The sequence below is a fragment of the Neoarius graeffei genome, chromosome 21 (genome assembly GCF_027579695.1).
Source record: "Neoarius graeffei isolate fNeoGra1 chromosome 21, fNeoGra1.pri, whole genome shotgun sequence".
Lineage (NCBI taxonomy): Eukaryota > Metazoa > Chordata > Actinopteri > Siluriformes > Ariidae > Neoarius > Neoarius graeffei.
Window position 1 is genome coordinate 16,184,882 of NC_083589.1, and position 24,808 is coordinate 16,209,689.

Here is a 24,808-nt window from a genome sequence, read left to right on the forward strand (position 1 = left end):
CTTGTTTCAGACACCATCAACTGATGCTGAATGGAAGGCCATTGCCAGCGACTTTTGCAGCAAGTGGCAGTTTCCCCACTGCTTGGGGGCTATAGATGGCAAGCACATCTTCATTCAACCCCCTGCCAAGAGTGGAAGCATGTTCTACAACTATAAATCAAGATTTTCAATCATCCTTATGGCTGTAGTGGATGCAAGTTACAAGTTTGTCTATGCATGCGCAGGGACACAGGGAAGGGTGTCAGACACAGGAGTGATTGCCCATTCAGACTTGAGGGAAGCAATGGACACAGGCACCCTGAACTTCCCCCCCACGGATACCCTGCCAGGCACTGATGCTGTGATGCCATACGTGCTGGTTGGTGATGAGGCTTATCCTCTCCGCCCTGACCTCATGAAACCATATCCATTTAGGAACCTCAACACCAATCAACAAATATACAATTACCGCCTGTCCAGAGCTCGACTTGTGGTGGAAAATGCATTCGGAATTCTGGCGAACCGCTTCCGAGTGTTCAGAACAACTATCTGCCTGGAACCTGACAAGGTTGTGAAGATTGTCTTTGCCTGTCTTTGCCTGCACAATTTCCTTTGGCAACGCAGGCCAGATGCCTACGTACCACCTGGATATGTAGACACAGAGGATGCCAACCATCAGCTTGTTGAAGGAGCCTGGAGAAGGGAGGGAGGGCTTCAATCAGTTTCAATGGGCCGAGCAAGAAACCCTTCAGTGGAGGCAAAGATGCAGCGGGACCTCCTTTGCAACTACTTTGTCACACCTGCAGGGAGTGTTTCTTGGCAAGAGAACATTGTGTAGGGAGATCAGAGACATAAACATAATATTGTCTGAGGAAAGTTTTCTTTCTAGCCTTACAATTCATTATTTTTAGTTTAGTATAAAATGACACTTCACTATTTGAACAAATGTTACTTTGTTTATTGACCATATTGTGTAGAAACTATACAGGAATATTACACAAATCCCTTTGTTATCACAAAAATAAATCTACCTTTCTGGGAAAAAATAACTAAAATTATTTTCTTCATTAAATATAAAAAAAAAATACAAAAATATTTCTAGTAACAAAAAGTAAACTTGAGGTAGATGGCAAGTAACATCATAGTGACATATAAACAACATGTAATCCTGAACATATTGAAAGAACACCACTACATTAGTGTAGTGAAATGCAGGAACCAATTCTTTAATCTACCCAGCTACTCTGAGTTCAGCATGGTCAGAAAAGACACAGGCTGGGTAGATGTTGCCTGGTAATTTTGGGGGGGTGGCTGGGCCTGATATTGGTGCATGGAATATGGCCTAGCCTGTAAACCAGCATATTGCACCTGGCTGCCATGTGGGCTCACTGAAGTGCTGCTCTGTTCCATTTCCAGAGCATCATAAATTAAATTCATGATGTTCCTCCGGGGCGGCACGGTGGTGTAGTGGTTAGCGCTGTCGCCTCACAGCAAGAAGGTCCTGGGTTCGAGCCCCGGGGCCGGCGAGGGCCTTTCTGTGTGGATTTTGCATGTTCTCCCCGTGTCCGCGTGGGTTTCCTCCGGGTGCTCCGGTTTCCCCCACAGTCCAAAGACATGCAGGTTAGGTTAACTGGTGACTCTAAATTGACCGTAGGTGTGAATGTGAGTGTGAATGGTTGTCTGTGTCTATGTGTCGGCCCTGTGATGACCTGGCGACTTGTCCAGGGTGTACCCCGCCTTTCGCCCGTAGTCAGCTGGGATAGGCTCCAGCTTGCCTGCGACCCTGTAGAAGGATAAAGTGGCTAGAGAATGAGATGTTCCTCCTAAGCCTTAATTGTGTAGACTGATTCTTTATATTTCTTAACTCTGAGGCTACCTGTTGGCCAAAAAGGTCTTCCGAATCAGCATTAGATGCTGACAGTGTGTTTTGTACCTGCTGCAGCAGGGACAGTTTGGCCAACTAGATATTGTGTTCTGCAGATTTTGGTTTTGGCTTCTGTACTCTTGGTCTTTTCACAGATTGACCACTGGGCTCTCTGCCTGGTACAGGGTTTGAGGGGTCTTCATGAGTCACCGAAATTGGGCTACTGGTATTTGAAGAAGTGAAGATATCACCTTCGATATCCACAGTGCTCTGATCCTCATCTCCCTCCTCCATTGCACCCGTGTCCTCTGACTCCGACCCAAGCTGTAGGACACAGTAGAGAAAGCAGACAGAGGCAAAGCGATTAGACACAAGTTAAGCTCTAATAGTGTTCTTTAGGTCAGATACCAATTTCTCACTGTATTATCACTAAACCTAGACTGTCAGGGGGAGTAACTCACATTAGATATAGTGCTGCTATGGAAAAATTATCATGATTATAGTTTAAATTTGTGGCATTTATTTGACTAAACATGTGTACTTCGAATTGGATGAAAGGTGAAACATCTTCAAGCTACAAAAGTCCAGCTGCCTATAGAGAACAACTTGACTACCATGACTTGGATGAACGAGAATCTACAGACACACTGGGAATTTTCTTTGGACTTCAACATCATTCCTATGATTTCCCCCCAAATATCCCTTCATTTTCATATGGTGTGAGTTTGTGTATTTTAAAAGAACTTGATCATAAACTTACTCTCAGAGTGGACTCTGTATGTCTGTGAGTTAGAAAGTCCAAGTGTTGAAAAATCCATTTCTGTTTGGGCGTAAGGGTAAAGGCTGGAAAACCATACTGGGTGCCCGTGATCTTCGGGCCCTTAGATGGCACTGCATCACATACAGGCATGCTTCTGTATTGGAAATCACAAAATGGGCTCAGGAATATTTCCAGAGAACATTATCTGTGAACACAATTCACCGTGCCATCCACCGTTGCCAGCTAAATCTCTATAGTTCAAAGAAGCCACCGTATCTAAACACGATCCAGAAGCGCAGACGTCTTCTCTGGGCCAAGGCTCATTTAAATTGGACTGTGGCAAAGTGGAAAACTGTTCTGTGGTCAGACGAATCAAAATTTGAAGTTCTTTATGGAAATCAGGGATGCCGTGTCATTCGGACTAAAGAGGAAAAGGACGACCCAAGTTGTTATCAGCACTCAGTTCAGAAGCCTGCATTTCTGATGGTATGGGGTTGCATTGCATTAGTGCATGTGGCATGCGCAGCTTACACATCTGGAAAGACACCATCAATGCTGAAAGGTATATCCAGGTTCTAGAGCAACATATGCTCCCATCCAGATGACGTCTCTTTCAGGGAAGACCTTGCATTTTCCAACATGACAATGCCAAACCACATACTGCATCAATTACAGCATCATGGCTGCGTAGCAGAAGGGTCCAGGTACTGAACTGGCCAGCCTGCAGTCCAGATCTTTCACCCATAGAAAACATTTGGCGCATCATAAAACGGAAGATACGACAAAAAAGACCTAAGACAGTTGAGCAACTAGAATCCTACATTAGACAAGAATGGGTTAACATTCCTATCCCTAAACTTGAGCAACTTGTCTCCTCAGTCCCCAGACATTTACAGACTGTTGTAAAGAGAAAAGATGTCTCACAGTGGTAAACATGGCCTTGTCCCAACTTTTTTGAGATGTGTTGTTGTCATGAAATTTAAAATCACCTAATTTTTCTCTTTAAATGATATATTTTCTCAGTATAAACATTTGATATGTCATCTATGTTCAATTCTGAATAAAATATGTAATTTTGAAACTTCTACATCATTGCATTCCGTTTTTATTTACAATTTGTACTTTGTCCCAACTTTTTTGGAATCGGGGTTGTAGTAAGCAAGTACTCATGCAGTTGTCAACAGCTCCTTAATGCATTCAAAGGCTGCTTGCTGTGCGTGACTCCATGTCCATGCATTCTTATTTTTCAGGAGCTCATACAGTGGCTGTCCTACCATTGAAAGGTTGGGGATGTATCTTCCAAGATAATTCACCATTCCCAGTATCCTTTTCAACTCCTGCACATCTGATGGTGGTGACAGCTGCCGTATAGCCTTCATTTTGTCAGGGTCTGGCCAAATCCCAGACTGGTTGATGAAGTGCCCCAGAAACCGCAGCTGACTCTGCCTTATGGAGCACTTTTCACGATTGAGCTTCAGGCTATGCGCTGCATCACTTTCTCCAGGAGGCTGTCATGTTCCTCCACTGTTGCCCCATTGACCAGCATATCATCCATGAAAACCTCAACACCTTCCAGCCCCTGCAGTGTCTCCATCATCTTCCTCTGGAAAATTTCAGGTGTGCTCGTAATTCCAAATGGTAGCCGCTTGAAGTTGAATCTGCCAAACGGCATGATGAAGGTGGTGAGCTTACAGCTGTCTGGGTGCAACGGTATCTGGAAGAATCCACTGGCAGCATCAAGTGAAGAAAAGACTGTGGCCCCGCTTAGCTTTGCTATAATCTCCTCCTTAGTAGGCAGAATAAAGCACTCTCTTTTCACAGCTTTGTTCAGCCTTTTGAGATCAACACAGATGCGGGCTTTACCTGTGCATTTTTTTGGTACTGGCACCATGGGTGCACACCAGTCAGTGGGCTGTGTCACCCTCTCTATGATGCCATTTCTCTCCATCCTCTGGAGCTCCTCCTTTACCTTTTGCAGCACAGGGAGAGGTACGCATTGTACTGTGTGTACAGCGTATTTTCTTCTTCTTCTTTTGGCTGCTCCTGATTAGGGGTCGTCACAGCAGATCTTTCGTCTCCATTGCTCCCTGTCTTCCACATCCTTCTCTACCACACCTGCCACTTTCATGTCCTCTCTCACCACATCCATGTATCTCCTCTTTGGCCTTCCTCGTTTTAGTTTGCCTGGCAGCTCCATTCTCAACATTCTCCTTCCCACATGCTCTGCATCTCTTCTCAGGATGTGCCCAGACCATCTCAGTCTCATCTCTCTTAGCTTAATTCCTGAGATCTCTACATGTGCTGTCCCTCTGATGTACTCGTTCCTTATCCTGTCCAACCTTGTCACTCCCATCGCAAACCTTAACATCCTCAACTCCACCACCTCCAACTTTGCCTGTTGTCTCTTTGTTAAGGGTATGGTCTCCAATCCATACATCACAGCTGGTCTCACTACTGTCTTATACATCTTACCTTTCACTTTTGCTGGGACTTTTCAATCACAAATGACTCCCGAAATCCTTCTCCAACTGCTCCACCCTGCCTGCACTCTCTTTCTCACCTCACTATCACAGCCCCCATTTTCCTGCACAGTTGACCCCAGGTACTTGAATTCACCAACTTTCTTTACGTCTGCTCCTTGCATCTTCACTACACTCTTATCCCCATTCTCATTGATGCACATGTATTCTGTTTTGCTCCTGCTCACCTTCATTCTTCTTCGTTCCAATGCATACCTCCATCTCTCCAAACCCAACTCAACCTCCTTTCTACTTTCACCACATATCACAATATCATCCGCAAACATCATGTTCCATGGTCACTCTTGCCTCACTTCGTCCATCAAGCTATCCATCACTATGGCAAACAAAAAAGGACTCAAAGCAGATCCTTGATGGAGTCCCACCTTCACCTTGAACCATTCAGTCGTTCCAACTGCACACCTCACTGCTGTTTCACTGTTCTCATACATGTCTTGCACCACTCTAATATACTTCTCATTCACTCCACTCTTTCTCATACAATACCATAACTCATCTCTCAGCACTCTATCGTATGCCTTTCCAGGTCTACAAACACACAATGTAGCTTTCTCTGGCCTTCTCTGTACTTCTCCATTAACATTCTTAGAGCAAAAATTGCATCCAATGTGCTCTTCCTTGGCATAAACCCATACTGCTGTTCACAGATTGCTACTTCTCTTCTCAGTCTCTCCTCCAAAACCCTTTCCCATAGCTTCATGGTGTAGCTCATCAATTTTATTCCTCTGTAGTTACTGCAGCTCTGTACATCTCCCTTATTCTTGTATATTGGGACTAGCACACTCTTTCTCCATTCATTTGGCATTTTCTCATTCTCTAGGATCTTATTAAACAATCTCGTTCGGAACTCCACAGCCATCGCACACAAACATCTCCAAGCCTCAATCGGGATACCATCTGGTCCGACTGCTTTCTCAGTCTTCATTATTTTCATGGCTGTCCTCACCTCATCCTTACTAACCAACTCTGCTTCCTGATTTGCTGTATCCAAATGAATCTGACTTTTTCTCTCTTGGACTCTCCTCATTTAATAAATCCTCGAAGTACTTTTTCCACCTTCTTAATACACTCTCTTTGTTTGTCAGCACATTTCCATTTACATTTTTCATCACTCTTACCTGCTGTACATCCCTCGCTTCCCTGTTTCTCTGCCTCGCTAGTCTGTACAGGTCTTTCTCACCTTCTTTGGTCTCCAGTCTTTCATACAACTCCTGGTATGCATCTGCTTTTGCCTTCGCTACAGCTCTTTTTGTCTCGTCTCTCTGTATAACCACCTGCTTTCCTTGTCTCTCTGCTCATTCCAATTCTTCTTTGCTAGCCTCTTCTCTTTTATAATTTCCAGCACTTCTTTGTTCCACAACCATGTCTCCTTGTCTTCCTTCCTCCTTCCCGATGACCACCCTAGCACCTTCCTTGCTGCCTCTCTTACTAGTACAGCAGTCATATTCCAATCTTCCGGCAGACTTCCATGACCACTCAATGCTCATCTCATTTCTTCCCTAAACTCCTTCTGATGTTCAATCTCTTTTAGTTTCCACCACTTAATCTTCAGCTCCACTATTTCACGCTTCCTCTTTTTCACTTTCAAGCTCATCCTGCACATGACCACTTGAAGTTGTCGAGCTACACTCTCCCCTGCCATCACTTTACAGTCTCCAATCTCCTTCAGGTTACCCCTTCTGCAGAGTATGTAGTCCACCTGTGTAGATCTTCCTCCACTCTTAAACGTCACCCTGTGCTGCTCTTTCTTCTCGAAGTATGTATTGACTATTGCCAAATTCATCCTCTTTGAAAAATCAACCACCATTTGCCCTTCCACATTTCTCTCTCTTACACCATATCTGCCCATCACGTCCTCATCTCCTCTGTTTCCCTCACCAACATGTCCATTGAAATCTGCTCATATCAGCATGCACTCCTCCCTTGGTATACTTTCTACCACTTCATTCATCTTTTCTCAGAAAGACTCTTTCTCTTCATTCTCACATCCAACCTGTGGGGCATACGCACACACAGCATTGATTACCACTCCTTGAATCTCCAACTTCATGCCTATCACTCTATCTGACACCCTCTTCACATCAATCACACTGTTGACCAACTCTCCCCTCAAAACAATACCAACACCATTTCTCTTTCCATCCACTCCATAATAAAACAACTTGCATCCATCTCCAATGTTCTTGGCCTTGCTTCCTTTCCACCACATCTCCTGCACACACACAATATCCAACTTCCTTCTTTCCATCATACCTGCTAACTCTCTCGCTCTGCCAGTCAATGTTCCCACATTCAGTGTTCCTACCCTCAATTCTAAGCTCCTTCCCTTCCATCTTTCATGCTCTCTCCTAACACGCCTCCCCCCTCTTTTTCTCCTTCTCCATTTTGGTGCAACAGTAGCACACTTTCCACTGGCACCCTGTTGATCAACAGTACCAGAGGCAGTCGTTGTTAACCTGGGCCCTGACCAATCCGGTATGGTATTTCTCTTCTCATTCCACATGTTAGATTTGGCACAGTTTTACGCCGGATGCCCTTCCTGACACAACCCTCCAATTTATCCGGGCTTGGGACCGGCACCAAGAGTACACTTATGCACCCCCAGTGGCTGGATTGCTGTGTGTACAGCGTATGGCTGAGCATTTTCCTTCAGCTGTATTTCTACTGGTTCAGTCTTTAATGTCCCATGCTCACCATATGCTTGTAAATATCCTTTGTTGCACACCATTTCATCCACTCTCCTCATAAGATTCATTTTCACAGACAGTGGCCTGCTGAGTAGGTTGTTTACAGAGCATCCCCTGATGACATATGCAGTGAGTGGGTGAGTCTTTCCTTTGTAGGACACAGTGCTCTGGAGCTGTCCTATGCACTGCAACTCACCACCTGGGCTATCCAGTGGAATGTTAGCAGGCTCCAGTGGACTTTTTGGGATGAGTGAGTAGTAGGTATTCTCGCTGATGACACTCACATTGGCCCCCAATTTTGAACCCTACCGGTGTGAAGCCCACCAGCAGCTTGACAGACCATTGCTCTGATGACCCGTCTGCTTTACTCACTGTTAGGACTGGGACTGTTTTGGCCTCTAGAGGCCGCTGTTATTTCCTTTTCTGGTCATGTTTGTTTTGGCCTCTAGAGGTCACCACTGTGTTCTGTGTTTTGTTTTTGTCTTATTGCCTGTTTCCTGCCCCACCCTGTCCTTAATTAGTTTGTGTATTTATACCCCTGAGTTCAGTCCTCTTGTCACGGAGTCTTTGTGCTGTCATGTTTAGCTCCAGTTTCCTCTGTACCGTGTTCCTTGCCTTTGTCTTTTTGGTTTTGCACTTTGCTTTGCTTTTTGGACTTTTGGACCTAGTATTTACTGTTTTTTGGATCTTCTGAGCATTTGGTATTTTTGCCTTTTCTGGTTTTTTGGCTTTTGTTTTGAATTTTGTACTTTGGATATTTCTTATTTTTCCCTTCATCTTCTGAGCATTTTGGATTATTTCTTTTGGACTGTGTATATATATTGTAAATAAACCTTTTGATACTTTTCTACTTCTGCCTCACGCCTCTGCATTTGCGTCATCCCCCTGGTGGCCTAGTGGGGTTTTGCTGGATTATCACACCAGTGAACCAGGTTTGAATCCCAGCAAAACCCTAACACTCACAGCCCCAAAAAAGTATGACTGCTCAGTTTGCTCTGTAACCTCACTCACTGCTTTCCTGTTCCTACACATTCTGCTCCAATGCCCAACCTTATGGCATGTATTGCATGTGGATTTTCTAGCTGGGCAATTTTCATCCTTGCTGTGCCACACTTTCCGCATTGTCCTTTATTGCCCTCTTTCTTCTTACCATGGTGGCCTGTGTATTTGCTGCGCTTGTGAGTGACTTCCTGTATCGCTCCTGCTGCCTCTCCCTGCATGCTGATCTGTGAAGCAACTTCCTCAGACTGCCTGACTGTCTCTATGGTCAGCGCCAGCGTCAGGTCCTTCATCAGCTGCAGCTTCTGTGAGAGATCCTTATTGAGTATTCCAACAACAATTCAGTCACGGATGTTTTCATCCCTGCTGGCACCGAATTCACAATGCTCCGAAAGTTCATACAAAGCCCTAATGAAAGTCTCCGCTTTCTCTCCCGGTCTCTGCATGTGCTGATGGAAACATGCATGTTTGTATATCACATTCCTTCTGGGCACAAAGTACTCATCAAACTTTTCAAGCACTCTACCAAAGTCATTCCTATGTTCATCTTTGATAAAAACAAATGACTGGTAGATATTTTCCAACTCACTTCCCATAGCATATATCAGGCTGCTCACTTGCACGGCGCCTTCCCCTTTGTTGAGCTTCATGGCAGTCCCGAATCGCGCAAAACACTGCTTCCCATCTGGCCACTCTCCTAGTTTATTGAAGGAAAAGTTTGTCGGGGGGTTAAACTTGGCCATAACTCCTCACGTTCACTTCTGACACCATGTAAATGATGGCAAAGGAGGCTCTCAAATATCTTTAACAGGCTTTAATGAATCAGCTCGAGCAGCACAACAACATAGCACATCGGCTAACTCCCCTTAACTTCCTGCAACACCTCCCAGGTACCGCCCGGGCATTACCGTAAGTCACACAGTATATGCACAAGCACATATGATTACCATATATGACAACAGGGATACCAACATATGTAGACAGGAAAGAATTCTGACATCCATCCATTATCTGTAGCCGCTTATCCTGTTCTACAGGGTCACAGGCAAGCTGGAGCCTATCCCAGCTGACTATGGTTGAGAGGCAGGTACACCCTGGACAAGTCACCAGGTCATCGTAGGAATTCTGGCAACCTTACAAAATAATACACCACTTAGCACCCAGACAAATGGCTGCTCAGATAAACACTCGACGTTTCACATGGAATTTTACAATGCTAATTTACATATTTGATCCAATACAAACAGCGGATGTGTGTCAAAACATTCTTGCATCAAAAAATAAACATCATAAAAATAAACAAATCTTGGGAAAAATTAATGAAAAATATACTGTATTAATGAATACCGTCCATGCAAGATTCAAGAAGTGAGCTTACTCCTTTCCAGACATCCCAACCACAATAATGTCCACAAGTGTGTTACACAAATTAACGCCCCATCAGAAACAGTAGTGGAACCATTAATGGAACCCAACAAATTAACATATTTTTTAAATAGAGGGATTTGGGGAATTTAACAAAAAAAAAAACCTAAAAACTTTAACCATATGAAATTATGACATTGCTACATGTGCGTGGAAGAAGATTCTGGAGACAGAAATCTTAGTTTCTTGGTCATTAGCCTGTGCTACTTGCTCTCGATAGCACTGGCTTGACCACTCACATTGGCCTTCAAGGAGACCGATGGCAATACATTTTTGGTTCCCGCCCATTATAAATCAAAATCTGATTGGTTAATTTGTTTGTCACTTCCTACATAAACATAAATTGCCATGGCACTCTGTCCCAGCAATGAAGTCCTAACCAATGAGTGAGTCAGATCTAAGCTCTTCTCTGCCTAGAAACAACAAACAAAAACATCTCTTTGGATAACTCTATTTTAATGTTTTCAGTAACCCTTTCATTTCTGAAGCAAATTTGACAGAACACAAGGCCAAATTAAAATTAGAAGAGAATAATTATAAGGAAATGATGAAAGCAATTAAAGAATGAAAGAAATGAAATATAACATTTGAAATGCTGATATGTTTGGGCCTTCTCTGAAGGCCAAGAAGGCCTTGATGGTTCCCTTCTGGGCCCTGTACTACGAAGCGGGTTTTCTGGCTTACCAGGGTAACTTCGAGAGTAACTTGATCACGTGCAGCGTAACTTCCCGATTAACCCATACTACGAAAGTTGGCTATGTTCAAACCGAGGTATGCTGCCATGGCAACTTACGCTGCATCTCAAACCTGCTCGTCTCAGGTTATGTTCTTGGTTAACCCGAGGTTTCCGATTAACCACACCCTTTTTAAACACCACCTCTCCACCGACATTTCCTCTAGAGACAATGCCAGCGTACCTGGATGACCCGTGCGATATCGGAGCGCAGATTAGAGATGGGATTTATGGCTCTTTGATGGGATCCGCATCTTTGTGATCCGTTCTTTGAAAAGAGCCGTTCAAAAGACTGCCTCATTTGGCTCTTTTTAAATATTTATTCAGTTTTAAGAAGACAGCGTCTAAAGAAGCCAGATCCCTCTGCTTAGACAGTGACATCAATATTTCTGGACATACCTTTTATATAAAGCAACCTAGACTTACATTATTGTAACCCCTAAACGCTCATAAATAACCATTAAAAAACAATGAGGGCTTCAATGAATGTCCATGCAGAACGGCTTTTCTGTAAAAAAAAAAAAAAGAACCCACTCAAGAACATAGTTACCAAGAACGCAAGAATATTTAAAAAAAAAAACACTTGTTTTACAAAAATATTTAAGTCTGAGATACAAAATAGATACAACTAGACAAACAGATAAATAAATAAAATACACAAAAATAGAACAAACAAAATGACGATAGAATAAATTAAATGAACGTCCGTGCAAAGTAGTTTCCCCACAATATTATCATTAATATCACACAACAACATTATAAACTATATACAAAACAATTTGAACTATTAGGCAAACAGATAAAACTTGAATAAATAAAAGGCAAATGAATGCTTGCTTGCACGCGCGCGCACACACACACACACACACACCATTATGAATGATGAGTTTATATTTCATTTTCACCTGTTGCCAGGTGCGTTTGGCACTGCTGTTGCCTCTGAAATGTTCACAGGACCGACACCAACTTAGTCAGGGACTGAATAGTCAGTCATCCTAATTCATGTGACTCTGTGCACATATCAGCTTAAGTAGGCTACTCCATGAATTTACCATACCAAATTTTATTCAGGATTTTTCGGACATTAAACAAGCTATATATGACTGGGGCCACGTCGAAGGACCATTTTCTGTGACTTGTGATTGATCATGAAGCTTTCTCTCATCCTGTACTTCTATTCTGGAACATGTAGAAGGGAGGATGTACTTGCGCATTTACCCGATCGGCAATTCGTTGCCAACATGCTTGCCGCTCCTTATTGGCAGCCGCTGTGTTAGATTTTGCTCTTAATGTTGTTTTGAACTCCTCGTAGCTTTGCATTATGACAGCGCATTCTTCCTCCGTGAAGTGCGGCGACCGTGCCATTGTGAACAGTGGGGATTTGCGCTGATAACCTCCCCTTTAACGTGAACGCGCATTAACCCTGATTAGGTTAAACCAGGTTCAACAAATCAACTTCATAACTGGCGTCGTAGTACCGTTTAACCCCAAACAAGATAACCAGGTTTTGTCAACCCCGGTTTAGCGGGGGAACCCTGGGTTACTTCTGGGTAGGTTAACCTCCGTTCGTAGTACAGGGCCCTGGTTTACAGTGTTGTTAAAAGTAGAGGTGATGCAACACAGTGGTAAACATGCCCCTGTCCCAACTTTTTTGAAACATGTTGCTATTTTTTTTTCTAAAAACAATAAAATTTCTCAGTTCCAACATTTGATATGTTGTCCTTGTACTATTTTCAATAAAATAGAGGGTTTCCATGATTTACAAATTCTTACATTCTGTTTTTATTTACAGTTTACACAGTATCACAACTTTTTGGGAATTGGGGTTGTACTTTATGCCAGCCTTGGAGTAAGGACTTCTTCCTTGTATGGTAGCCTTTCTGGTCATATAGCATAGGTATATAACATACTTTGGTGCCTGAGACCTCCAACTTCTGCACCAGTTCCTTTGTTGTTGTCTTGGAGTTCAGTTGGAATTTTTGGAGCAAAGTCCGCTCATGACCAATTTGTGCCTTTTTCCTGAATGTTGCAGTATCTATGTGGTCCCAAGGTTTTTATATTTGCATGCAGTTGTTTGTACAAGTGCTTCTGGTACCTTCAGTTGTTTAAAATATTCCTCAGGATGAACCAGACCTGTGGAGCGCCAAAATTTTTTCTGTCCTTTACTGAGGTCTTAGCTTAACTGTTAATTGTTAATTATAACAACTGGTCATTCAGAAGCTTCTAAAAGTCTTTACATAAATTTCCTGAAATTATTAAGACATTTTAAAGAGACGGTCAATTTGGTCTATGTACTTTGGACCTAATGGAATTCTGACATAATGAATTAAATCTGAAACAAATCTTTCCCTAATCAATTGCTATAAATTATACCTGATGTGAATAAAGTAGATGTCCTAATTGATATTCCATTAGAAATGTATGGTAACATCGAATGTGTGGTTTTGTGAAAAACTGAGATTGAATAGCTTCAGCCTATGTGTATGTAAACTTTTGGCCTCAACTATATAAAGAGTGATGATATATTTTGTTTATGTATTGTGTTCAAAAACCACTTTGGCTTGAAACACAATCAACTTAGTTTTAGTATTAAAAAAATAAAGAAAATAACTGAGATTTAATATCTTTAGCCTATGTGTATGTAAACTTTTGGCCTCAAATATATAAAGAGTGATGATATATTTTGTTTATATATTGTGTTCAAAAACCACTTTGGCTTGATACACAATCAACTTAGTTTTAGTATTAAAAAAAGAAATAAAGAAAAGAAAAACATTTTTGGCAGAATATTTTGGATTGAACCAGCTCCTTTCCTGGTCCGGATTACCAAGTGATATTTGATGAAGGACTCATAACAATATTTTAGAGAAATATTTACTTTTACTTGAGTCACAATACCAGAGCAGGTTGAGTACACATAATTCTGGTAGTGTTCCTTAACACTGCTGTTATCTGACAAACAAAATTCCATGTCTCTACTGCCAAAACAAGTTGGCAAACAATCTTGGCAAGAAGTTCACAAGTTCTCAACCAGTTCATACATAATATCACTAACTGGGAAAGACTCAGAAGATAAGGATTTGAGGGGAGTATTTGTTAATCAACAAATACTTCTTAATACACTGTTGGGTTCATAATTCTTAAAAGAAAAAAAAGTATATTGCAGCAAAATTGTGGGAAAACAGTAGCACGAAAAGAAGACATAAATGAGTGTGTGTGGTATAGTTAAGGGATGCGGAAGTTTAGCTGTAATGTAATATACACTGGCCTTGTAGATGAGCAAGTCATACATAACTACTGGGGAAGATTTACATGTTTAATGTCGTAAGTATTTGCTGCGCAATAACATGAAAGCACTACTCACGAGGACTCTGTGCTTATTTTTACACTCTTTCCTCATTACAGAGTTTGGCTTATTTTGGGGATGAACAATGCTGCAAGGATTGGCTGCCAAGGCCTCAGTACAGCCTCTGACTGAGCTCACATTCTTTTTAAGTATCTATCTGGTTGACTCCACCCTCTAAAAATAGCTACAGCATCACAGATCAGGGCTTTGTTATGTACCCCTGGTCAAGTTTTTAAAGCTCCTCCATCTGCTCCTGCAGTGCCTCCTGTAATCAGCCACTCTCAATCTTGTGATAGTTAACACTGCAATCTCAACTAAAAGGTTAGGTTGGTCTTTATCTGTGGTCTTTACCTCACAGAAGGCCATGAGTACCTTTGGCTATCGTCGGGAGCTGAGCAAGTATGAGGAGTTGGATGAGGATGAGCTGCTTGCCTCACTGACAGCCGAAGAGCTCCACGAACTGGAAAAGGAGCTGGCCAATATTGAACCAGATGATAAAGTCCCCATTGGACTAAGGCAGAAGGACCAGACAGTTAAAACTCCCACGGGCACATTTAGCCGAGAGGCTCTCCTAAAATACTGGGAGAAAGAGACACACCAGCTTCTCGAAAATGAAAGGATGGGGTGTTCAAGCCCCCAGGTCAGTATCTGAGCAATGAACAACTATACTAATGATGATCATTTGTTAAATATGTTGTTTTTCATGTATAATTTTATCCTGCCAGAAGACAAATGAGTTGTAGCATTTTTAAATAGATTTTTATTATATTTATAATGAAAAGTTCAAGAATAATCACTTTATTTTACTAACTATGACCTGATCAATGTAATTCTGAAATGCTATTTGAAAATGATGATAGGAAAATTTTAATGTTTATAACCATTTCAAGTGCAGACAGTTAGACATGACCCAATCAGAGAATGCAACATTACCACTGAGCCCAGACCTTGAAATGTGTGTTCCAGTTTTGCTGTAGATTCCAAGGTGATAAAAACAGTAAAAAAGAGAATATGACAGAAAGCAACAATGAGGACTCAGAAGAGGAGAACAAAGCTGAGGACAACAAAGAAAAGGATGGTTGTGTAGATGATGATGAAGATAATGAAGAGAAAGCTGAAATAGAAGAGCCAATTACTGAAGAAGAAGAAGAAGAAGAAGAAGAAGAAGAAGAAGAAGAAGAAGAAGAAGAGATTGTCAGGAGGCAGGAAAACAACCTCAAAAGGGAAAGTGTTCCTCTGCATAACATGTACAACAGTCACTCAAGCCCCAAGCCAGGGGTTTCTGTGAGGAGAAATTCACCACAGGAAGCAAACCAGTTGTCAGGAAACCCCACTGTACTGGATAAGGCTCTGGAAAAGATCCTCCATGATGACCCAGACACCACTGAAGTCAATCTCAACAATATTGATAACATTTCCCAGGAAACCCTGATCTGCTTCACAGAAGCCCTGTGCTCCAACACACATGTGCGGGCTTTTAGTCTGGCAAACACTCATGCTGAGGACCCAGTAGCCTTTGCAATTGCCAAAATGCTGAAGGAAAACTGCCACATTATGAACATAAACATTGAGTCTAACTACATCACAGGAAAGGGTATTCTAGCACTGGTACAAGTGCTTACACACAATAGTACACTAACAGAACTACGCTTCCACAACCAGCGCCATATCTGTGGAGGTCAGGTTGAGATGGAGATGGTAAAATTCTTGAGAGAGAACACCACCCTGCTCAAGCTTGGCTACCAGTTTGATCTGCCTGGCCCTCGAATGAGTATGACTGGCATCCTGACACGCAATCAGGATCTTCAAAGGCAGAAGAGGATGCAAGAACAGCGTCAGCAGCAAGGAGGTGCCTCAACTCCTATTAACCCACGCACAAGTGCACTACAGAAGAGAACACCAACATCTTCTCCATATGGGTCTCCTCGAAGTTCACCATGGTCCTCTCCAAAGCTACCACATAATGACATGATAAAAAGGAATCCTCAAACAGGTGTTCCACCACCTCCCCCACCACCACCTCCTCCCAAACCCCAGAACATCACTGAGAAAAGACGTCCGACCAGAAAGATTGCGGAGGTGATCAAACTTCAAGAAGTAAATGCCAAAAAACAGCAGGATCAGGGCAAAGGCAAGTGTAAGTCCAAAAAAGGGAAGAAAGGGGTTACCAAGGAAAATAGGACTGAAAGCATCCTTAAGGAACTGAAAAATGCACTGAGACCCATTGCAGAGAGAGACATTTCCAGACCATCTACACCAATGCGGTCAGCTCATGATGAACTCATGGCTGCTATCCGAGCAAGCAGTATCAAATCCCTGAAACGGGTGAGTATCATAAAGCAGAAGATTATTGTTACATAAAAAAGATTCTGCATCCACAAACAATATTTTATAAGAAAGAGAAAATCAGAAAAATGAAAGCTGATCAACCACAAAAATAAATCCACTGTTAGAACAGGTGTCAGGACTATCTACATTCCAAAGGTGCCTGAACATTTTTGTCATATTTGTTTGCACCTACTTATTACACATGCATATGTGGGGGCATATTGTGAGGATTTCCTTCAGGCTGTTTTCCAGAGTTTACAGCAGAGTTTACACAAGTTATATCTCTGTCATGAAACATTCGTGTTGCCCTGAGATAGCAGGATGTAACCTCCAGAAATACCACTCATTTACCACTCACAGCCACTATAAATAGACTCTATCTACACTGTCTTGATAAGTCAAATACCAGGCTGGGCAACAGCCTGGTCAGATGAGATAAACAAGGCTTGCCTTTCTTATTAATAGAGGATATTTTTTAAATTTGACATATCATAATCAATAGGGGCAACACAAATAAACCTTTCTACTTTAACTAATATAAAGACAAATTTATTAAAGTAATGGATTATTGGTTTTGTAATTAGATACAAACTACAGTATAGATGTAATGAATTGCACTGAAAACACAATTAGGTAAAAAAATAAAAGACTGACCAATGACCTGTACTTTTTCTTTAAACAGGTGGAAGTTCCCCAGTATCTTTGATAATGTGGCCAAATACTTTGTACCAAGAAAGGAAGGATGCACCATTGCCACACATCATCTCCAAAGATTCCTTCCATAGCATGATAATCATACAAAATACTCGAATGAATCTGCATTGTTAGTGCACACTTGTTCACTTCATATTTTGATTATGATCTAATCACAAGTGCATACTGGACCATATTCAGGACTAAGTTAAATTGGGCAAGTGCTTCAATATCCACTGGAGCTGTATGAATTCCAAGGACCCTAGTTTGGTCCTGATTCAATCTGGGTTACTGTCTACAAGAAGTTTTGAATGTTTTGATGTCTGCTTGGGTTTCCTCCCTTGTCCCAAAAAACATACCAGTAGGTAACTTGGCTATGCTAAATTGCCCCTATGGGTGAATGACTGGATGAAAGTGTATCAGAATGTGTGTGTGATTGATGGCCAATAAAAACCAATCCTGCCTTGCACCCTACATTCCCAGGACAGGCTCTGGATCCACTACAACTGTAAAGCACATAGAAGATGAATGATGAATGAATGAAGGCCATATCCAGAACAACAGCTTTTAACTTTTTAATCTGGATAAGTCTCTGCTGATATGTCATTTGAACTGATGTGAAAAAGTGAAATGAAAATACCAGAAAAAGCTGATGCCATAGAAGAAACTTTGTTGTTGTTTTCCTCAGTTTGTTTTTCCATAATTTAAGGTGGCAGCAATAGGATGGAAAGGGAAACATTTAAGTACAACAAAATAGTTATCAGGGGCGGCACGGTGGTGTACTGTCATCTCACAACAAGAAGGTTCTGGGTTCGAGCCCAGTGGCCAACGGGGGCCTTTCTGTGTGGAGTTTGCATGTTCTCCCTATGTCTGCGTGGTGCTCTAGTTTCCCCCACAGTCCAAATACATGCAGGTTAGGCTAATTGGTGGCTCTAAATTGACCATAGGTGTGAATGGTTGTTTGTCTCTATGTGTCAGCCCTACAATGACCTAGCAACTTGTCCAGGGTGCACCCTGCCTCTCGCCCATAGTCAGCTGGGATAGGCTCCAGCTTGCCCATGACCCTGGACAGGATTATGGATAATGGATGGATGGAAAATAGTTATTCTATACTATAGCAGTGCTCTAAAGAATGGTTCTGGAACATTTAATTTTTAAGGGTGTCAGCTTATGTCAACAACTCCCATGGCTCACCATGCAAAACTTTTGAACTACACTTTATTCTAACAGGAAGTCAACTTCATAAATAACCTAATTTATAAGAATAAATTAGGTTATTATTACAACTACAAATTAGAAAAAGTTGGGACAGTATGTTGAAATTGAAATTAAAACTGAAAACAATGATTTATAAATCATATTTGATCTGTATTGCAGTCAAACCAATATAGCAGTACTTATTTGATGTTTTACCTTCTGAATTTTTACCCCCCAAAATAAACAAATTTTGATTCTTGCAACACATTTCAAAAAAGTTGGGACAGTAAAGCATTTACCAATTTATAATTTTGCCATTCCTTCACACAACACTTAAAATATGTTTAGGGACTAAAGACACCAAGTGATGAAGTGTTTCAGGTGTTATTTTGTCCCAGTCTTCCTGCAAACGGGTCTTAAGTCATTGTCATATTTTTCATTTTGAAATTCTCCACATGTTCTCATTTGGGGACAGAGGGGACAAGCATCCTCTTCTTCCACAGTCATGCCTTTGTAATGAATAGAGTAATAGAGAATGTCGTATTGCAATGTCGTTTTGAACTATGTATCCGTGTCCCTGGAAAAAATGTCGTCTTTAATTCTTTACCCCTTAAAGCAGTTGCTACAGCCACCCTTGTATATGTATATACTGTTCACCCTGAGAACATATTTACAAGAAAAAAAGTCTAAAGACAAGGTTTTGACAAGGTTTTAGACAAGGCATCATATGTCATCATTATGGGATATACACGGGGTTGTCATATGTTGTCATTAAGGGGTAAAGAGTTAAAGCAGCACATGTTGCTCCAAAATCTCACTGTACTTTTCTGCATTAATGTTGCCATCACAGAAGTGTAAATGACCTTTGCCAAGGACACTGACACAACCCCACAGAATGACACACCCTGGTCTTTGGACTTGACAGTCTGGATGGTCTTTTTTGTGTTTGGTCTGGAGCTTCCAAAAGTTATATTTGTTCCAAAAAAGACCTGGAATACTGATTAGTCTAACCACAATACACATTTCCACTGTGTGATTGTCCATTCCAGATGCCTACGAGCCCAAAGAAGTCGCTGGCACTTCTGTACACAGTTAATGTGAGGCTTCCTTTTTGCACAGTAAAGTTTTAACTGGCATTTGTGGATGTAACTCTGTATTGTAGTGCTTGACAAAGGTTTGCCAAAGTAATCCTGAGCCAATGTAATTATATCAGCTACTGTATAGATGAATGCTGGTTCTTGATGCAGTGCCATCTGAGGGATTGCTTGTTCCCTTGCCTTTTACACACCAAAATTCCTCCAGATTCCTTGAATTGTTTAATGATATTCTGCACTGTAGAGGGTGAAACATCCAAATCCCTTCTTTCCTTTCTTTGAGGAACATTGTTTTTAAACATTTCAATAATTTTCTCATACATTTGTTCATAAACTGGAGATCCTCGGCCTATATTTACTCCTCACAGATTAGACCTTTCCTGGATATTAATTTTGGACCAAATCATGATTACAATCACCTGTTGACATCACCTGTTAAAAATCACATCATGAATTAATTGTTTTACTAGCCCTAAATTGTCCCATCCCAACTTTTTTTTGCAATGTGTTGCAGACCTTAAACAAAAGAATAGATGTATATTAATAAATAAAATGAAGATGACCAAGAAAACATTAAATATCTTGGGGTCATTCTGTCTGCAATGAAATACAAGTCAAAGTCAATTTAGAAATCACTGATTTTTTTTTTTTGCATTTTCCTAACCATTCCAACTATTTCTTGTTTTGGGTTGTGCTATTTATATTAGATTAAAATATTGCTGGATAATGGAAGCAATAAACAATAAATGGGAAGGCTAAAGTAGGCTAGCTAGGTTTGTTTATATTTTGACACAAATAAGAGTAACAGTTTCTAATAGCTTTGCATGGAGTCCTATCTTTAGAACACACTGATAAAAACAAAAGAATAGTTCCAAAATTTAATTTATAGTTCTGTGTCATTTTGATTTACTTTTAGGTCAATCTCTGTAAAATGTAAATATTTGCTTTGATGTGGAAAATTAAACCTTTACCTTTATTTATTATCCAACAATTTACTTTGTTTCCTTTGATTCTCTGTTTTATTTGAATATTCTGCAGTTTTATAAAATATCTTGCAGTTTCAGAGTAAATTCTATACCCAAGAATGAACAGCCCTTTGTTTTGAAAATGTTGCTTGCGCTTTATTTCAACTGACCCCAAAGGGGATTAGCCTTCCCTGACTAAAATCACACCCCAAATGATTACTAAAATTAAGCAGTGTTATATCTACATATATCACAGTAACTCCTAATCCCGTTCATGTTTTGGAAAGGTTCCCTGCATCTAAATTCCACAGCTGTTCATGGCAAACAGTCAAGTGTTTCAGTGGTAATTTCATCAACTCTCTCTCTCTTTATATATATATATATATATATATATATATATATATATATATATATAAAATCTCCTTCTCACCCCCGGTGGCGGGGGGGGGGGGGGGGGGGGTATCCATGTCATCCTCAAGCTCGGGTCCTCTACCAGAGGCCTGGGAGTTTGAGGGTTCTGCGCAGTATCTTCGATGTTCCTAGGACTGCGCTCTTCTGGACTGAGGCTTCAGATGTTGTTCCTGGGATTTGCTGGAGCCACTCTCCCAGTTTGGGGGTTACTGCCCCAAGTGCCCCCACTACCACGGGGACCACGCAACCCTTGACCTTCCACATCCGTTCCAGCTGCTCTTTCAACCCTTGATACTTCTCAAGTTTCTCATGTTCCTTCTTCCTGATGTTGGCGTCAGCTGGGATCGCCACATCTATCACCACCACCCTCTTCTGCTCTTTGTCCACCACCACTATGTCCGGTTGGTTAGCCAGGATCTGTTTGTCAGTCTGGAAGCTGAAGTCCCACAGAATCTTGGCCCTGTTGTTCTCAGCCACCTTCTGTGGTATGGCCCATTGGGACTTGGGTATTTCTATTCCATACTGGTTGCAGATGTTCCTGTATACTATCCCAGCCACTTGGTTGTGCCTCTCCATGTACGCTGATCCAGCTAGCATCTTACACCCTGCTACTATGTGCTGGACTGTTTCAGGGGCTTCTTTGCACAGTCTGCATCTTGGGTCTGATCTACTCTGGTAGATCCTGGCCTCTATGGCTCTTGTGCTTATGGCCTGTTCTTGTGCTGCCATGATTAGTGCCTCTGTGCTGTCTGTCAGTCCTGCATTATCCAGCCACTGGTAGGATTTCTTGATATCAGCCACTTCCTCTATCTGACGGTGGTACATGCCATGTAGGGGTTTGTCTCTCCAGGTTGTCTGTTCCTCCTCCTCCTCTGCACTCTCACTCTCTGCTGCCTGAGACATTCACTTAGCAGTTCATCCTTTGGGGCCATCTTTCTGATGTATTCTCGGATTTTTGATGTTTCATCCTGGACCGTGGTCTTGATGCTCACTAGCCCTCGGCCTCCCTCTTTCCACTTAGTGTATAGTCTCAGGGTGCTGGACTTGGGGTGGAACCCTCCATGCATGGTGAGGAGCTTTCTAGTCTTGATATCTGTGGCTTCTATCTCCTCCTTTGGCCAGTTTATGATACCAGCGGGGTATCTGATGATTGGTAGTGCGTACATGTTGATGGCTCAGACCTTGTTTTTACCATTCAGCTGACTTTTCAGGACCTGCCTTACTCTCTGGAGGTATTTGGCTGTGGTTGACTTCCTTGTGGCCTCTTCATGGTTTCCATTAGCCTGTGGGATGCCAAGGTACTTGTAGCTGTCTTGGATATCACCTATGTTGCCCTCTGGTAGGTCAATCCCTTCAGTCCGGATCATCTTGCCTCTCTTTGAGACCATCCGGCCACACTTGTCCAATCCGAATGACATCCCTATGTCATCGCTGTAGATCCGGGTGGTGTGGATCAGCGAGTCTATTTCTCGCTCATTCCTGGCATACAGCTTGATGTCATCCATGTAGAGCAGGTGGCTGATTGTTGCCCCACTACGGAATCGGTACCCATAGCCGCTCTTCGTGATGATCTGACTGAGGGGGTTCAGGCCTATGCAGAACAGCAGTGGTGATAGCGCATCTCCTTGGTATATGCCGCACTTGATGTTGACTTGGGCAATGGGTTTTGAGTTGGCCTCTAGGGTTGTCTTCCACATTTCCATTGAGTTCTGTATGAAGGTCCTTAGGTTCCTGTTGATCTTATACAGTTCCAGACATTCCAGTATCCATGTGTGTGGCATTGAGTCATAGGCTTTCTTGTAGTCAATCCAGGCAGTGCACAGGTTGGTCTGTCTCTTCTTACAGTCTCGGGCGACTGTTCTATCGGCCAGTAGCTGGTGCTTGGCTCCTCTGGTGTTACTGCCAATTCCTTTCTGTGCCTCGCTCATGTATTGAGCCACATGCTTACTCATTTTTGCCGCAATGATGCCTGACAGGGCCTTCCATGTTGTGCAGAGACAGGTAATTGGCCGGTAGTTGGATGGGATGGGTCCCTTCTGGGGGTCCTTCATGATTAGGACTGTCCTGCCTTGGGTTAGCCATTCTGGGTGGGTTCCATCCCTCAGCAGCTGGTTCATCTGTGCTGCTAGGCGTTCATGGAGTGCAGTTAGCTTCTTCAGCCAATACGTATGGATCATATCGGGGCCTGGTGCTGTCCAGCTCTTCATCTTTGACACTCTTTCTTGGACGTCTGCCATTGAGATGGTTACTGGTTCTTGTTCTGGGAGGTTGCTGTGGTCAGCTCTTAGGTCCACTAACCATTGGGCATCGGTGTTGTGTGATGCCTTTCTTTCCCATATGTCTTTCCAGTATTTTTCCACCTCAGCTCTTGGTGGGTCTGACCGGTTGTTGTTCCCCTGCCACTGAGAGTACACCTTGGCTGGTTCAGTGGAGAACAGCTTGTTTATTCTCCTAGCCTCTCCTTCCTTGGTGTATCTCCTCAACCGGGTGGCCAGAGCTGTTAGTCGCTGTTTGGCAGTTTCGAGTGCCTCTGGTATGGAGAGTGAGTTGTACTTCCTGGGAGCCCCTTTATTCACCATGTTCCCTTTCTGTAGTTCAGCTAGCTGGCTAACTTCTCTCCTTGCTGCCTTTATCTTGGCCTCTAATCGTCTCTTCCATGGTGGATACTGTTTGTTATGTCCCGAGCCCACCTTGTGTCCAAGCATCTCCATGATTACTGTTGCTGTACTGTGTATCAGCTTGTTGGTCTCAGTGATGGTTCTTGTGGAGATTGTCTTCAGAGCAGCATTCACATCTACTAGTAGATCTTCTGAAGGTACTTGGCAACTCAGCTTCGGTATTCGTCGGGGGCTCCAGGTTTCCAGTTGGGTCACGATCTTCCTTCTCAGGTCAGCAGCTCTTGTGTTGAGGCTGTTAGCTGTTGGGGCTTGGTACCCAATCTCTGGTTGTGGGGATGATGACATCTCCCCGCTGACCTGTCTTCCTGGCTCCCCCTTGCCGTAGCATCGTTGTTGTATTTCATTAATCTCTAGTTGTGATAGCAGATTTCGATTATGGATGTTGGAACACTGGGCTAATAGCTGTTTCTTTGTTAGCCTTGATTGTGGGTTTCGAAGTATCCAATGGTCCCACAATCTCTGCATGTGCATTCTCTGCATCCCTCTCTCTGTGATTGCTTGTATAGTAGCATTCCAGCAAATCCGTATTTTCTGTCCTCGTCCATCGATGTCTTGTTCCAGTAGCCCATTTCTCATCAGTTTGCCCTGGTTCCCTAGCAACTGACGCAGACCTTGTTGACCCAGGCGACGTCTGAGCCAGTATGACTCTATCAGTTATGTTTTCACTCATTCCTGAGGTAGGCTGATATATCATGAGGGGTTTTGCCTAAGAACCCTTACTGGATGATGTTTTGCCCCGACCGGGATTCGAACCCCGATCTCCTGCATCGTAGTCAGTGAGCATTACCACTGTACTATCCAGCTGATATATATATATCACAGGCGATTGCTCTAAGACAACGAGGGAGGCTCAGCCTCCTCTAAAAATGACGAACATCGTGTAGGATGAATTGCGCGAGGCTTATGTTATAGCCGACCTTATAACATTGCTATTTTAGATCCAGAATCATAGAAATATATGTGCTCAACCAGGGGCGCAGATAGGATTTTTGAACTGGGGGGGACTGAGCTGTCAGCAAATGATTCCATTTTGTGTGTATATATATATATATATATATATATATATATATATATATATATACACAGTGCAATGCAATAATGAGTACACC

At 42.4% G+C, this 24,808-nt stretch overlaps 1 protein-coding gene across 1 annotated transcript; it reads left to right on the forward strand.

The window, feature by feature from the left end:
- The first annotated feature begins 14,643 nt into the window (after nt 1-14,643).
- lmod2b (leiomodin 2 (cardiac) b) lies at nt 14,644-20,530 on the forward strand. The gene is made up of 3 exons (XM_060903572.1): nt 14,644-14,973; nt 15,300-16,658; nt 17,344-20,530. Exons 1-3 carry the CDS (start codon nt 14,698-14,700, stop codon nt 17,365-17,367), a joined length of 1,659 nt encoding a protein of 552 aa, XP_060759555.1. The 5' UTR covers nt 14,644-14,697; the 3' UTR covers nt 17,368-20,530.
- The last annotated feature ends 4,278 nt before the right edge of the window (nt 20,531-24,808 follow it).